This window comes from Epinephelus lanceolatus, chromosome 16 (assembly GCF_041903045.1).
Source record: "Epinephelus lanceolatus isolate andai-2023 chromosome 16, ASM4190304v1, whole genome shotgun sequence".
NCBI classification, from domain to species: domain Eukaryota; kingdom Metazoa; phylum Chordata; class Actinopteri; order Perciformes; family Serranidae; genus Epinephelus; species Epinephelus lanceolatus.
The window spans coordinates 36,284,593-36,299,933 of record NC_135749.1 but is presented as its reverse complement, the minus strand read 5'-3'; the positions used below and the strand labels follow the sequence as shown (position 1 = coordinate 36,299,933).

General features: G+C 39.5%; 1 protein-coding gene across 6 annotated transcripts in view; it reads left to right on the top strand.

The window, feature by feature from the left end:
* The window catches only part of col14a1b (collagen, type XIV, alpha 1b), a 320,908-nt gene that overhangs the window by 188,978 nt on the left and 116,589 nt on the right, over positions 1-15,341 (top strand). For all 6 annotated transcript variants that reach the window (XR_013493638.1, XM_033637164.2, XM_033637162.2 and 3 more), the window contains 2 exons: positions 7,885-8,034; positions 13,178-13,252. Coding sequence is in view for 5 of the 6 variants with exons in the window: in XM_033637164.2 (XP_033493055.2) it covers positions 7,885-8,034; positions 13,178-13,252 (225 nt within the window). In the remaining variant the exon portion in view is untranslated. The remainder of the gene's footprint in view (positions 1-7,884; positions 8,035-13,177; positions 13,253-15,341) is intronic.

The following is a 15,341-nucleotide window of genomic DNA, read 5'->3' as shown; positions in this document are numbered from 1 at the left end:
ATTGGAAATTAAAGGGAAAATTACAGAGCTACTGCACAATAAACCTTATTTAAACCTGTCTTCAAATTATCTCTAGAGTCTTTATTAACGTCTTTCTGAAATTCTTTTTTTTTTTTTTTTTTTTGTTTGATGTGCTTTGATGTATTCAGCTCCTACTTTGGCTGTCAAAAATGAGTCTGCACCAAAGTCACCTCCATAAAACAGCCTTGCAATTATTGAAGTCATTTTCTCGGTCCTGATTCTCCGCAGCCACTGGGCTCCGCGCCCACAGAAATAATTGTGTATTTTCCCATTTGTTTGAAAGTGATAACACACTCCAACACACCAAAATAACATCAAACAACAGATGGTGTGGCCCCGATTCGATTGTGCACGTTCACCATTCAGTCACCACCTCAAAGGTAAGATTGACTTTTAATACAGCCGTCATCCAGCAAATGGAAGGTAGTAATGGCTGTTATTCATCACCTTCAGGCCTCCAGCAACAACACCGCCGTCATTAACGTCACATAAAAGACGCATATTATTGCAGTTTCCCTGTGTTTCTTTAGGGAGCTTCGAGGTATTGGTTCTCTTAACACATACTAGAACTAAATGTGGATTTATGTTTGTGCAGCTGGTAAATAATTACCAGAGAAAAGTGTCTGCAGCAGGAGGAAGAAAGAGTGATATGATGTGGAGTTGTCCTGTTTTTGGTGTGGATGAGTGAGACGTAAAAAAGATCAATAAAGAATGAAGAGTTGGTAAAGTGTACTTTTACAAATCCTCCTGTAGGACAGAAAGTTATTGTTGAATTGAATTGGAGTTGACAAAGATCAGCTCTTCACCTTTTCCTGTGCAGGATAGTGAGGTCATGCTTAATACACACACACACACACACACACACACACACACACACAGTATCTTGGTTGCCATAGATTTGATTCCACACAGCAGGACTCCAACTTCATTAATTCTAATCCTAAAAGTTGGTCTGTTTTTGATCATACCTTTCCTGATTCTAATCAGTTTGGGTATTTTTTAGGGTCCAGGACACTATTGTAATCCTAGGTATTCTTCTTCTTTCTTCTTCTTCTTCTTCTTCCGAGGAAATCATACTTCTCATGGGTGAAAACTCACCAAACTTTGCACAAAGGTCCAGTCTCATGCCAGATATCCTCAGTTGTAAACTCAAGCCAATAGTCCTGATGGTGGCGCTACAGCAAGCGTCTAAAGTTCAAAACTTTGAAAATTCATAACAAATCAACCATACGTGCTACAACTTCACAACTATTAAAAATTATGAAGTTCATCACTCTGTTTTTTTCAAAAACTGTAAAACTTCTTAAACCTATCTCCTCCCACATTTTTTGCTCAATTGACACCAAACTTGCTACAGAGCATCTTCAGACTGTCCTACAAAAACTATGTTTCTCAGATTTTTGATTTATCAAAAATTGAGCCTACAGTGCATCAAAATGTTTGACTGTAAACATATACATGCAAATTCTTGCTAAATAAATCTTCAGTGTTCATGAAAAAAAAGACAAAATTCTAGAGTCATGGTAGAAGATGTGTGGCAAATTTCAGAATTTTACCTCAAAAACAGAATTTTTGACAGCATTTTGAATTTTGCTCTAATGTGAACAATTGGAGTCAATGTAAAAATGGCAATTTTAAACATCAGTTTTTCACTTATGGAGCAAATCAATCATTGTTACAAACAAATTACCAACATCTCCATGCTGTCTAGATGCAATATGTGTATTTTCAGATTTTTGTCTTAATAACTGAATTTTTTATAGTGGTTTCAAATCTGCCTTTCCGTGCACGGATGGCTGCTTTCCTACACAACAGTGAATGGCTTACTCAGTTTGTAAAGCCACTGTTGAGTTGCTACTTGGCAATTACCTCAGAGCGGTAGATGACTGTCTTAGGTTCCAGAGGTTGCAGGTTCGAGCCTCAACTGGTGCAGAATCCACATTGTAATGTAATCATCTTCTTGTGCTCCAGCTTATTGCTTAAAATTGCCTGAGCGTGACTCATCACTGTGCAGCATCTTCAAGTCTTTTTTCTGCTAGAAAATCTGCCTTCTCATGCTTGAAAATAAACCAAACTTTGTACAAAGGTCCAGTGTCAATACTTCAGTGTGAAACCATCTGAGGCTTCTCACTTTGCACATAGCTCAACTAGTTAAACATCAGTTTTTCACTTATGAAGCAAATCAATCATTGTTAAAATAAAATACCAACATCTCCATGTTGTCTAGATGCAATATGTGTATTTTCAGATTTTTGTTTTGATAACTGAATTTTTTACAGTGGTTTGAAATCTGCTTTTCCATGCATGGACGGCTGCTAAACCTGCACGTCTGGCTTAGTCACTTTGTGAAGCTACACATAAATTGTCACTGACTAATTAGCTCAGTTAGATAGAAATTGATTCTTAGTCTCAGAGGTTGTGAGTTCAAGCCTCAGCTGATGCAAAGGCAGATTGTGTTCCTAAATGTCTTCCAATTCTTCTACTTGTTGCTCAGAATTGCCTAAAAATGTCCGGACCCGACCCATCGCTGCGCAGCAGCTATAATTTTTATTATAGTTTACATTGAAGGTGTTTGTAAGACAACAATGAACACTATTTTTTAAAAAATACCATCCTGACCTGCCCAATTTTAATTCTCACTCTGTGCACCCTCACTCTCCTTTCCTCGCCTTTTCTCCTTGCGTCTGTGTATTATTAAAAAAAAAAAACATGGTCTCTCCATTTTCTCCACCCATCTGCATTGCTTAGTTAAACAGCGTCGGATATGCACTGATCCGCCACATGGGACCCCCACAAAGGGCCGTGTCTGATGGTGTGACCCCACTTTGGCCGTGGGGACACTCTCAAGGTTCACAGATAGGTCAAGCATAAATCAAGAATAAGAAATTCATGCTTCAGAGCTGTTATCTAATTGAATAGGACTTTGGTAAACACAGCAGACATTCAAGATACTACAGTGAATCTGGTCATCTAAACAGCGCTCCAACAACACCAACCTTGGTATCCTCAACACCGACATGAAGACTGTCCCATTCTATGGTCCTAAGACATGGAAAAAAATCAGGGCACTCACAAGAAAGATACATGTGTTTTGCAGCAAATGTCAATGCTACTTGTAAAGCTCAAAAACCACAAATGGGGAACTGTAAGGATTACCATCTAAGAAGACAATAGCGACCACAATCAAAAGAGGAGAGAACACATATAACATCACAAGACAAGCCCACACTACAACCCAAAGGGAAAGACAAAACACGTTCCAGACTTCAAGACTTCAAGTATGCTGGCAGAAAGTAAAAACTCATGTGAAGAGAAAAGTAAAATGGTGAGCTCTGGATGATGTCCTGTGCCACTAGATTGGGTAAAAGGTTTAAAGTTCCAGTTTTGGTGAAATCTATCTGTCACAGTTTGCACTTTTGACCTGCCATACACGCCATTCTCACTCCACCTCTCCACCACACCTACCTGCCAGCCTATCACCTATTCACACGTCTCCCGCTCCTGCCGGTCCACCACACCCACCTCATCAAGCCAACTCCCCTTACCTGTGCCTCATTACTCCCTGCCACTATAAAGACTACTGCTTCACAGAATCTCATTGCCAAATTGTTCTTCACCATATCCATGGAAGATTTTCCAGTGGTTTTCCCTGCACTACCTCCCTGTTGCCAACTCGCCTGCTTCACCTGCTCCCTGGTAAACTACTTAGCCTTCTGTCTCCAATCAAGAGTTCTGCTTCCATGTTCCTGGTTCCTGGTCACCTATTCCCCATGGCTGTGTAGTGGGACTGCCAGTCAGCTCCACATTGTGAGTTTACCTGTTCTGCTGCCTGTGATTTCCTGTGCTGTGGATTACCTCGCTGTGTAGCGGCACATTCTGCCTTTGTGTGTGCAATGTGGCATACACTCGTCATCACTGATGGTTTCTTGACTCCTTGCTGGTTCTGACCAACCTATAGTCGGCTCCACACAGGTGTGTTGTTTCTCCCATGTGTACTCCTGGTTCTGGACCCCCTGCTCATCTGACTTTGCCCGCTGTCTGCTCCCTCATGGTACCGCTGCACACAGTTGAACTGTTTGCCATTTGTGTGCACTTGTGGACACCAGTGACTGACCTGCTCTCTGCTTTGGTGTGTTATGCCAAGCGCTTACTACTGAAACCTTGTCCTGGAAGACTCTGAGCCAAGAAATTGACTCTAACTGTTGTTTCACTTGTCTGCTCATTCTATGTTTGACAAGCAAAATATTAAAGGACATAACTTTTCTGTCTGCCTGTGGTGCTTTATTTTGTTCTCACCATACCTGTAACACTAACAGTGAGGACTGCAGATTGCAACCAGCTGAAACTTCTCCTCGATAGAATTTTTCTTTAGTGTTTAGGTTTTTACCAGGAGCTTAATTTTCAGCAGACTAGGTGATTTAAACTAGTAAAAACACAGGATAAAGCACAAAAACATGAATGTCCCAATCTAGAGATAGTGTGTAGTTGTCCATAGACAAGGACTCGATCCCTAAGTAGATATGAACAACTGATTCTAAGGTAACAAAAACACATTCTTATTTTCTGGTCATACACTAAAGAAAACATACTTATTATAATATGCATTCCGCTGCTGTCAGTATCCTCCTACATCCTACACACTGGATCTTAAGTCAAGTCGGTCAATAAAATATGACATGTGGCACAGCTGCATGATCAGGTGTGTATCATGCCACCTTATCACGGTTGTCAAAAAGACTTCCACAAAGGATACACCTGTGCATCCTCATAGTTCTTCCTGCAAGCCTCCTCTCTCCTCATGATGCTTTTTTGAATTTGATATATCCTACAAGATGGCGTGCAACGATCCATTTTCAGGTCTCAGGCAGGAGGACGGACGGACAGGAGACAAGGAGGAACAAAATAGAGAAATGAGAGGAGCCTTATGTTATTGTACCCAACAGTTCCTCCACATTTTCTCCCACCTTGCCCTGTTTACAGTGAGTTTTAAAAAACCCACAAATGGCTCAGAAGGATTTGGGGCCTCTGGTGAGCTGTCAAAACATAAGCGAGTACCTTGTCATTTTTTAACATTGTCAGTAGTTTCCCATAAGCCCATGTGGGTGAATGTTTGACATTTATAATATTATAATATGAATAATTTACCTCACCTTTACCTAGCCGTACTTCACCTTGAAATCGAATGAATAGGGTTTTGTTGGGAAGTAAGCTTCACTTAGTGCTTTGACATTATATTTCTTAGCTTTTCTGTTGAAAATTGGCTTAAGGACTCGATAAAATGATGAATTGAATGAGTTTGAGACAGTTTGAGTAAAAGGGATGCACATGTGAATATAATGAATATTCACTTGTTCCCATCCTGCAGCACTTAACGTGACTTTTGCTCTGCCATTCATTCTGCATCTGCAATGAAAGCATTCAGTAGTTGTGGTCATGGGGAATGTACCTGCACTGTGTCAAAATAAGTCTTTCTGGATGTTGTTTTATATTGTCAGTTTTGTTATGAGCTTCAGTTGTAAAAATTGACTTGGCACAGTGCTGCAGCTCTTTAACTCATTAAAATGTTCCACCTGCCCTTTGTGATGAAGCTGTACAAGTGAATGCGTTGTGTTTTGTGGATACGTTTTCCTTAGAAATATATTTGACAGGTTGCCAGTAGACCCTGACTGTTAGCGTGGAGTGAACAAAAACAACAAACACATGTTGATTATTTTAGTAATTGGATTTGGTTTGTCACGTATTCCTGACCGTGAAAAGTTTAATTTTATTCAGTTTTATTTGGGGAGAAAAACAAACTGAGCTGCTATAAAAAATAAAAAAAAACAGTCCTGTGGGACGTTTCAAACATGTCACTGTGAAAGAGAAAAGTGAGAACAAACTGAAAAACACATCCAAATGACACACAAGTGTTAAGGAGATCTGGTGCGTCAGTAAATGGTTCTATATTTGAAGATAATCATCATCATCCACCTCTGGAATATATAGAGGAATCTTAACAACAACCTTGCTAAGAGGAAGGCCATTTTGACTCACAGTTGTTTACCAGTTTAGCTTAGAAAATTCAGTTTGTTGTGCTGAGGAAATGAGTGCGGGATGAGCAACACTTTTGGGAAGTAATGCAGATAAGCAGTCCTCATTAAAAGCACATTTTTACATAAATCTGAAAAGAATCTGAATCTGTAAGAGTACAATCATTATCACCTGCAGAGTCCTTGTACATTTGTAGAAAAAAAGTTTCCCAAAGGGTCCTTTTTATTGGACTGAAGTTCTGCCCAGCACCATTCACTTCTGAAGAACCCTTTTTTGACAAACGGGTTCTTTTAGGGCTCTTGTAAGATTAAGGGTTCCATTATGAACACTTTTCATCGAAAGAACCCCCCTTAAAGCCCCCCTTGGAGATTCTAGATGAGACCCTTGGAATATAAGAGGGTTGTCAATATAATCACCTGGATGGGTTGTTAACCCCCCTAATAGGTGAAAAATTTCTGGATAGTTCTTCAGTGGTTCTCTGTCAGACTAAGGGTTCCAATATGAACCATTTTCGTCCAGAGAACGCCCCTTTTTAGAGCACTCCCAGGTAGGTTCTAGATGAAACCCTTGGAATATAGAGGGTTCTCTATAGAAACCCCTGGATGGGTTGTTAGCACCCTTAGAAGGTCTAAAGATTCTCTGTAAGACTTAGGGTTCCATTATGAATCCTTTTCATCCAAAGAACCCCCTGGGTGGGTTCTAGATGAAACCCTTGGAATATAAAAAGGTTATAGATAGAACTGCCTGGGTGGGTTGTTAGCACCCTTAGAAGGTGGAAAGACTGGATAGTTCCATTATGAACTGTTTTCATCCAAAGAACCCCCTTTTGTTTAGCCCACTCCTGGGTGGATTGTAGATGAAATATAAAAAGGTTCTTAAAAGAACCCACCTCGTGGGTTCTTAGTACCCTTAGAAAGTGGACAAATTCCGGATAGAACCTGCTGGGTGGACATGTTTGTTGGATTATGTTTGACCATATGATCATTAATGAGGAACTCTCTTGGTCTTTTTAATTTCTCAGCGTATATGCTGTTTTTAGTTGTAGTATAAATCTGAGTGGTATCAAATGTCTTACTGACTATTAAGATATAAAGTGGGTACTGTTTGTCTTTTTTGTACTTATTGTCATTAGCACTTTTATTGATGTTTTACTGATGTTTTTTTATTTGCTTATTTATTTTTTGTAGTTTTGCCCGTAATCTTTTGATTTGCTCACTTTGTCTTGGATTCTACGTTATATTTTTGTTATACATAATGATTTAATGTTTACTTGCGTAAACCCCAGAAAGAGTAGTTGCTTCCTTGGTAGTGGCCAATGGGCATCCAAAGAAAATAAATGAATAAAAAAACAAACACATGAATAAATAAATAAATACTGTAGGGGGTGTTGGTGAAACATTTCACAGATGGTTCTGGGTATCATCCTTTGGGTTCCAGGTGAAACCTTCATGAAAGATTCTATAAGGAACCACAAAGGGTTTTCTTATGGGGACAAGCCAGTGGACCTTACATAGTTGTAGTTGGCACCTTTATTTCCAAGAGTGTAGCCTCCTCTCTGTCTCACCTCAAAGACCGACACACCTTCATCCTGAATCACACTAACGGCGTCAAATCAATACAATGATAATAAGATATTTTTATATAAGAGGCCTATTTAGGAACAAATAATGTTAACTGGCATCGGGTGCTACAAGGAAAGTTTTGGCAGCTGGCTTGTTGTGAGACAGTAAATAATTCAATGTATTTACACATCTTTTTGTTTCTTCTCTGTTATTGCAAAACCAGTTGCCTCTCCAGAATGATAGCGAGGTGATCTCTGTATTTTTACTGCAGATGGTCAGAAGCAGGAGACGAAGCTGAGCGGATCATCCAACAGACACTGTTTCAACAACCTGAAGGCCAACACGCAGTATAAGATGAGTGTGTACGCTCAGCTGCAGGACGGGACTGAGGGGCCTGCAGTCACTGTGATAGATAAGACACGTAAGTACATCAATACACAGTCACATCATCAAACAGTACAAACAATACAGAAGGTTGTCTATCATAGATTCATTTTTCTGAAGGATTTTCATGCTTTAGTTTACGTGTAACTGAAAGTGTTGTGGGCAGTTTTAGGAGAAATTAGGCTTTTTCAGAATCCGGTATCCTGAAAAACTAACATTTCAGTTACGCTAACAAACAAATTTTTTGCACATTTTTTTGCACAGTTGTCTCTCATGTAAGGCTATGATACATAAACACACTTAGCCTATATATACACCACAGACACATCAAGTACTTCACCTCCTCCATACAATGTGCCAAACCCATTTAAATGAGCCCAGTCAGATTGACAATAGCAGAAACACACGCTTGACAAACACACACTTGTACAGAAATTGGTGGCAGCTGTCACTATGTATAATAGAAGCCCACTACAGGCTGGGAGAATGATCACGTCATAATAACATCTTTTATCCTCGTGGGAGCCCCAAACGCTAATCAGGACCCACTGTCTGCAAACAGGGGAGGGAGGCTGGGAAGGAGGGAAGGTGGAGTGTTTTCAAATTTTCAGTGTGTTCAATGAACAGCAGCAACATTTCCATTGTTTAAATCTATATTACCTATGATGACATTTAACTCAGCAGCTTCACTGTAATGATGAGGTCAAGTTCAACTCATTATTTCAGAGTGATTGTCAGCATGCCTGAAATGTCCCTCATTATGGCCATTGTTGTCAAATGGGTGTGTGAGGCTGCAGGGAAAAACGACCACATGCAGACAACCGAGCAGACATGAACAGTTCATAATTTATGTATTGGTGGAATGGTGAGACAAAAACCTCACAGGAAGCAGTCCAAACAAAAGTAGCTAAAAATCCATGAGATAAATACACCTATCAGCCAAAACATTAAAACCACTAACGAGTCAAGTCAGTAACACATCTCGTTACAATGCATTATTCTGGTGGGAAACCTTCGGTCCTGTCATTCATGTGGATGCCACTTGACATGCACCACCAACACAAACACTGTTGCAGGACAAAATTCCATGCCACACCACAAAAACTGCTCAGCAATGGCCAGATTAACGTCACAAAGAGCTCAAGATGTCGACCTGGCCTCTAAATTCCCTAGACTCCAAAGTAATCGAGCGTCCTTGGAGCATACTAGTACCCCAGAGGTACCCCACCTCACAACCCATAGGGACTTAAAGGATCCGCAGTCTATAGTGTGTGCCAGTAAACTCGGAACTCCGTTAGCGCTTTTAGCGCTTCCCGGTTCTCTCGTCTAAAAGTCAATACGTTTTTTGAATGGGATTTTGGTAAAATGCCTCAAATAGGGTCTGTGGTTAACAAAAGCTTAAGCGAGTTTCACGTTTTGTTCTATGACATAAAACACGTCAGTAAATACCCTACTTGTGAATTTTGAAGCTTTTACTTTTCGTAAAAAAAGGCGGTTGCTAACAAGTTGCTCAATATGACTACAAACCCTGTCGGGGACATTAAACGTCATCACCCCTGAACAGGCGAGAGTGCTGGCAGTCTACCATTACAGTTTCTTATTTAGCTTAAACAGTCCGATTTCCCCATTATACAATGTTTTAAAAATAAAGTGGCCGAAATCAGTTGAAAGCTTAGTGGCGGTGACATCAAGGGTTCTATGTCATTGGTTCGACAGCCCATTGGTTCGACATCCCATTAGTCCGACTGTCCGCGGTGCTGAACGGCTCGCGGCGGGCGTATGGTGCGCCGCGACCGGCTTGAGGCGGAGCAGGCTCACGGCGTATGTGTTTGTCACTTTCTTTTTCATTTTAACCCACACCATGATCTTTTCCTGACCCTAACCAGATGGTTTTTGTGCCTAAACCTAACCAAACCTTAACCAACAATGGGATGTCGAACCAATGGGCTGTCGGACCAATGGGCAGTTCCCACATCAAGAGTCATGCGACCGTGGAGTAGTCATGTAGTCCATTAAAGCCTAACGTTTTTTTACTTCTGGCGATCGCATTTATGCTTCAAATGCGGTATGAAAGGTGTTCATATGTGAAGATTATCTCGCTGAACAAAACCTGTAAGTATCATAAAATTGTGTTAGCCACAGAGCTTATTTTCTGACATAATCCAAAACGCAATGCAAAAATCACATTCACTTTTCCTTCGGGAAACCTGCGCGATGCTAAATTTCCGGGTTTTCACATCAGCCCTGGCACACTCTATGACCTGTTGGTGTACAGTCGAGTATATCAGGCTGTCTGAGTCACTGGCTTCGTTTAAGTCTCTTCTTAAAACATACTTCTATAGGGAAGCATTTTCTCACTTTATCTGAGCTGTCTGTCTATTTTATTGCTGTCTTAAGGATGTTATTTCCCATTTATTATCTTGATTTTAGCTTGGGCTTTCCTTAAATATGTTAAGTTTTAATTTACAGCATTGTGTTACTGTGTATGAAAAGGTGCTTTATAAATTAAGTTTATTATTATTATTCCCTGCTTTTAACTACACATTCATGTTCACATAATGGCTGGCCTGTGTAACCCACTTCTGTTCGGAGCGTGGGTTTGCACATCCTTAGAAATTAATGTGACTTGTCCACAAGACGCAATACACACATGACAGGTAGAAGCAGTGTTGCCAGAACAAAGTAAACATAGTTAACATTTTCACGACATGCTTGATACATATCATCTACAGTGGTGTCACTGTCACTTATTCTGTTATAATCTACAGCGATCTCAGAGCTAACAATATTGTAACCTCCTAGAGTGTCACCCTGTTTATTGTTAACATGCAAATCCAGAAGTTCTATACGGTGTGAGTTATCTGCTTTGCCCTATAGTGTAATCCTCCAGTAACACACGTCATGCATAGACAAGTATGTTAACAGTAATGTTCTCGATGCAGCTGGATGTCTACGCCAACGTGTGGTTAAAAAGCACGTATATCTCTCGCCTTAAAGTTACAGGTTTAGGTACAGGTGACAGCTGGGACAATTGGGTGTTTAAAGCTGCACTTGGTAACTTTTATAAAATAACTTCTTGTCATATTTGCTTGGACTGTCAACACATCCCTTACAGTCATACATGAGATGGATGATTTATGAAAAAGGTGATCCTCCCATTCACCCCTGAATTGCTTCTTATGACATTACGGCACAGGAACAAAAATATGTTTCTGAAAACCTTTGAATCTTAATTCATATTTGATCAGCACTGCATAGTTTGGCAGCTCATGAGCAGTGATTGTCATGATTGACAGCTGCACTAGAGACTCCTATGCTCTTATTGGTCATTTCCCAGGATGTGGGACATGATTTTTTTCACAGACTTATGTAATACTTTCTGGATGTAGCGACAGTTTCAGCCAAAATGACAAAAAGTTATTTTCATAAAGCTGCCAACTGTAGCTTTTACAAGAAAAAAACTTATAATATTACGAGAATAAAGTCATAACTGAGAAAAAGTCATAATATTGCGAGAATAAAGTCGTAATTTAATGACCTATACTTATTCTCATAATATTATGACTTTTTTCTCATTAAATTACACCTTTATTCTTGTAATATTACGGCTTTATTCTCGTAATATTACGACTTAATTCTTGTAATATTATGACTTTTTCTCAGTTATGACTTTATTCTCGTAATATTACGACTTTATTCTCGTAAGATTATGACTTTATTCTCATAAGATTATGACTTTTTCCTCAGTTACGACTTTATTCTCGTAATATTACGACTTTATTCTCGTAAGATTATGACTTTATTCTCGTAATATTACGTAATATTACAAGTTTTTTCGTGTAATATTATGACTTTATTCTGGAAATCTCCGAATTTTTTTTTCTTCAATATGGCTGTTCATCTAGTGGTTTTATATCACAATCACTGGAAAATCAACAGAACACTAATTAATGGGTGGAATAAGTAGATACATCATCTGTTTTTGGCTCTTCATGCAAATAAATAAATAAGTAACGACAAGAAGCTAACACTAGCGGTTGCAATCACATCTTAACCCTAGTGTAGCGTGGGTTTGTCCCCAGATTACCAAAATTTAAACTGGGTGCCAGACAGGAAAATAATCTCAATCTGACCTGTTGTTTTTCCACAACGTTTTTTCTAACAAATTCAGAGCTAAAGATGCAAAACTTTCAAAGATCTTTACTGTCGTTTGTTCCTCTGGCAGGCAGCTGTTTGATACTTGCATCTACTGTAGCATCCACACAACTGAGCCTCATACTTGCAACATTTTAATTTAGTTAGAGTTATTCTGTTTCTGTTATGATGTTGTATTTGACGGTGTTAACTGATTTGTAAAGGCTGGACTGTATTGCCAGGCAATTCTAATGAAACTTTGACAAAAACCATAGCAGGCACAATGTTCCCTGAGATGGATTACCTTTCAGGAGCACATTTAGAGTCTGGACAAGTTCATTTCCATAGTGTACTGAAATTAATGAAGTGAGAACAAAAAAAAACAGAGACAAAGGGAGAAGAGGCTGAAAAAAAGAAATAACCACAGCGATAAAAGAAAAGGAAAGGATAAAGAAAGAGCAGATATTTGCTAGCTTGAAGCTGCTGCCCTCCGTACTGTAGCTCCGCAGAGAGCCTCCACAATGATTTATTGCTTTGTTTTGATGCAAATGAAAGCCAGAGCCTTTCCTACAAATGACTCTCCCAATCGCTGCAGGCAGCCGTCAGTGAACGCTCCCCACCTGCCATCACAAGTAATTCGCAGCCTCAGGTAGCTGATTTACTGCCTAAACACCACTGAATCAGTAAACTGTGTGTTGTGTGTTTTTGAGAGGGGGACAGCTGGTTTATCTAAACCTCCCTCTACACACACAGAATAAAGGTGAGGGGTTGAAAGCAGAGACATTTAGACTGTAGCCAACGCTGTGATCAATCTACCAAATTATACAGGAGCTGAAATCACAGAGCTGAACGTAGTTATTTGACACATTCTGTATGTTAATGTATGACTGTGTGGCTGTCTGAGGCTTTCTTCTCTCTTTAATTGTCTTTTTATGCTTTTGAGAGGGGAAGTTTGATTTTGGGGAGGTGATGGTTTTACGATGAATGTGGTCACGATTGCAGGTTTTCACATCTTCATGTGTGTCTTGTTTATACTCTCTGTGTAGTGCCCATCCCAACTCCGGCTCCAACCAGGCCCCCCACCACCACGCCGCTGCCCACCATCCCCCCTGCAAAGGAAGGTGAGACCTGATTTTACATTGTTTGTTATCATCGATTGTCTGCAGTCCATTTCCTCATTTTAAAGGGGTAGTTCCAGTTTTTAAAGCAGCGCTTTATGCTCCCCGTTAGGATACTGACACGGGACTAGCACCCCAGCATCTCAGCTATGCATTCCTGTGGATGAGGTTAACAGCAAAACATATTTTAGCCACTTCAAAAAAACTCCTGCTTAAAAAATTAACATCAATCTAAGTTAACGCTATATTAACAATATTTTCACTGCTTTGCTGTCAGACAGCCCTTTCCTCTGGCATTACATTTTCTCAACCCTATAACTTCCATATGTCTACACAAAAACACCTAAATGTGCTGCATTGTGTTATGCTGTAGGTCAGCTGTTTGGGGCAGAAAATGACCCTGAGGTTGTGTTGTGACCACAGACTGTATATAATGATGGACGATATGACACCTCCGCAAAAGTGAAGCCAAAACATCTCAATCTCCCCCTGGTAGCTGGCTGCTTGATTTTCATTCAGTACAAGCATTTCGTCCATTTTGTGTTATCTTCTTTGAAATGGAGATCTTAGATCCATTCTTGATAAAACTTTTGCCATGAGTTTAGATTGTTCCTTCACTTTGTAATGAATCTTTTTAACACAGGAATTGTTGTTAGATTATTTAGTTACAACTGCATCGTGTAGAAAACATTCATATACATTCATCATTCAAATAAAACATGAATAAATACATTTCCTTGCTGTCGTGACCTGGTTGGCTAATTTAACTGCAATTTTGCAAATAGTAGAACATTTTAAAAATGCACAACAGCACAGTGAAGAAAAAAGAGACTGCCTGGCAGCAAATGGCAGACACTTTAAACTTGCTCTGCCATGTTTGACAGTTACTCCAGTTATTCTGTTTGGCTCCATAAAAGTTTGCCTGCTGAACCACTATCATTAGAGAAATTTAGCAGCATCACGGAACTCTGTTGGGTTCAGTCCTTCAGTCCTTAACTTTCTCTGAGAAACCTCCTGTGTAGGTTTAAAGTTATAACTGGATCACATTTTAAATTGGAGTTTTAAGTTTTGGTGTAACAGAATTAAATAGGGGTGTAAATCACCAGTTTAATCATGATAACATATTGTAGCGATTCTTTGGAAAACTTTATTTTACTTTAGTTGTTTTTTTTTACTATTTGAAATTTGTTAATTCTGTTTTTATTGTAGAGTTTCTCTCTCTGTTTGTCATGAGACAGTAGCGCACCCTGCAGTCTGCCTGAACACACACTCATGGGCTAACTATTAGCATCACGCAGCTAATGTTATCTACCAGTAATTAATGGGTTTGTTTTTTTGTTTCTTGTTATTTGTTGTTGTTGTTTTGTCCCTGAATTTTAAACTTTGAGTGCCCTGAAAAGCGCTTTATAAGTATAATGTATTATTATCATTATTATTATTATTATTATTATTATTATTATTATCCATTCATCCATCCATTTTCGTAACTGTTTATCCCCTTGAGGGTTGCAGGGGGGCTGGAGCCTATCCCAGCTGACATCGGGCGAGAGGCAGGGTACGCCCTGGATGGGTCGCCACACTATCGCAGGGCTGACACATAGAGACAGACAGCCATTCACACTCACATTCACACCTACAGACAATTTAGAGTCATCAATAAACCTATCCCCAACCTGCTCTCTAGTTAGTATGCTGCGCTTGCTCTTCTCCTTCTCTGTGTTTATTGGTGGTGTTGATGCTGCATCTGTTAAGTCTATGTAAGCAATTTGGCTTTGTATTATTGCCATTATTTATCAGCAATAATTTGTCATTATTGACCAATAATCTATCTGCCCAATATAAATCCTGCATGTTAGAAAATAAATGCAAGTTTTGGTCAGCAATAATTAACAGAAAAGTTTCTCTGAACAAAACTCTCTGAGTGTTTGCTCTCTAAATTATCTCTTCAATTTTCCTTTTTTTTTCTCCTGATGTAATTATAGCGACTTTTTCTCTCTGACAGAGAAAAGTTTAGTTCACTGACTGCCCACATTTCATGTGAAATACATCACAGTGTGACAAGTTACTTGTTGAAGAGTTTGAGGTTTGTGCA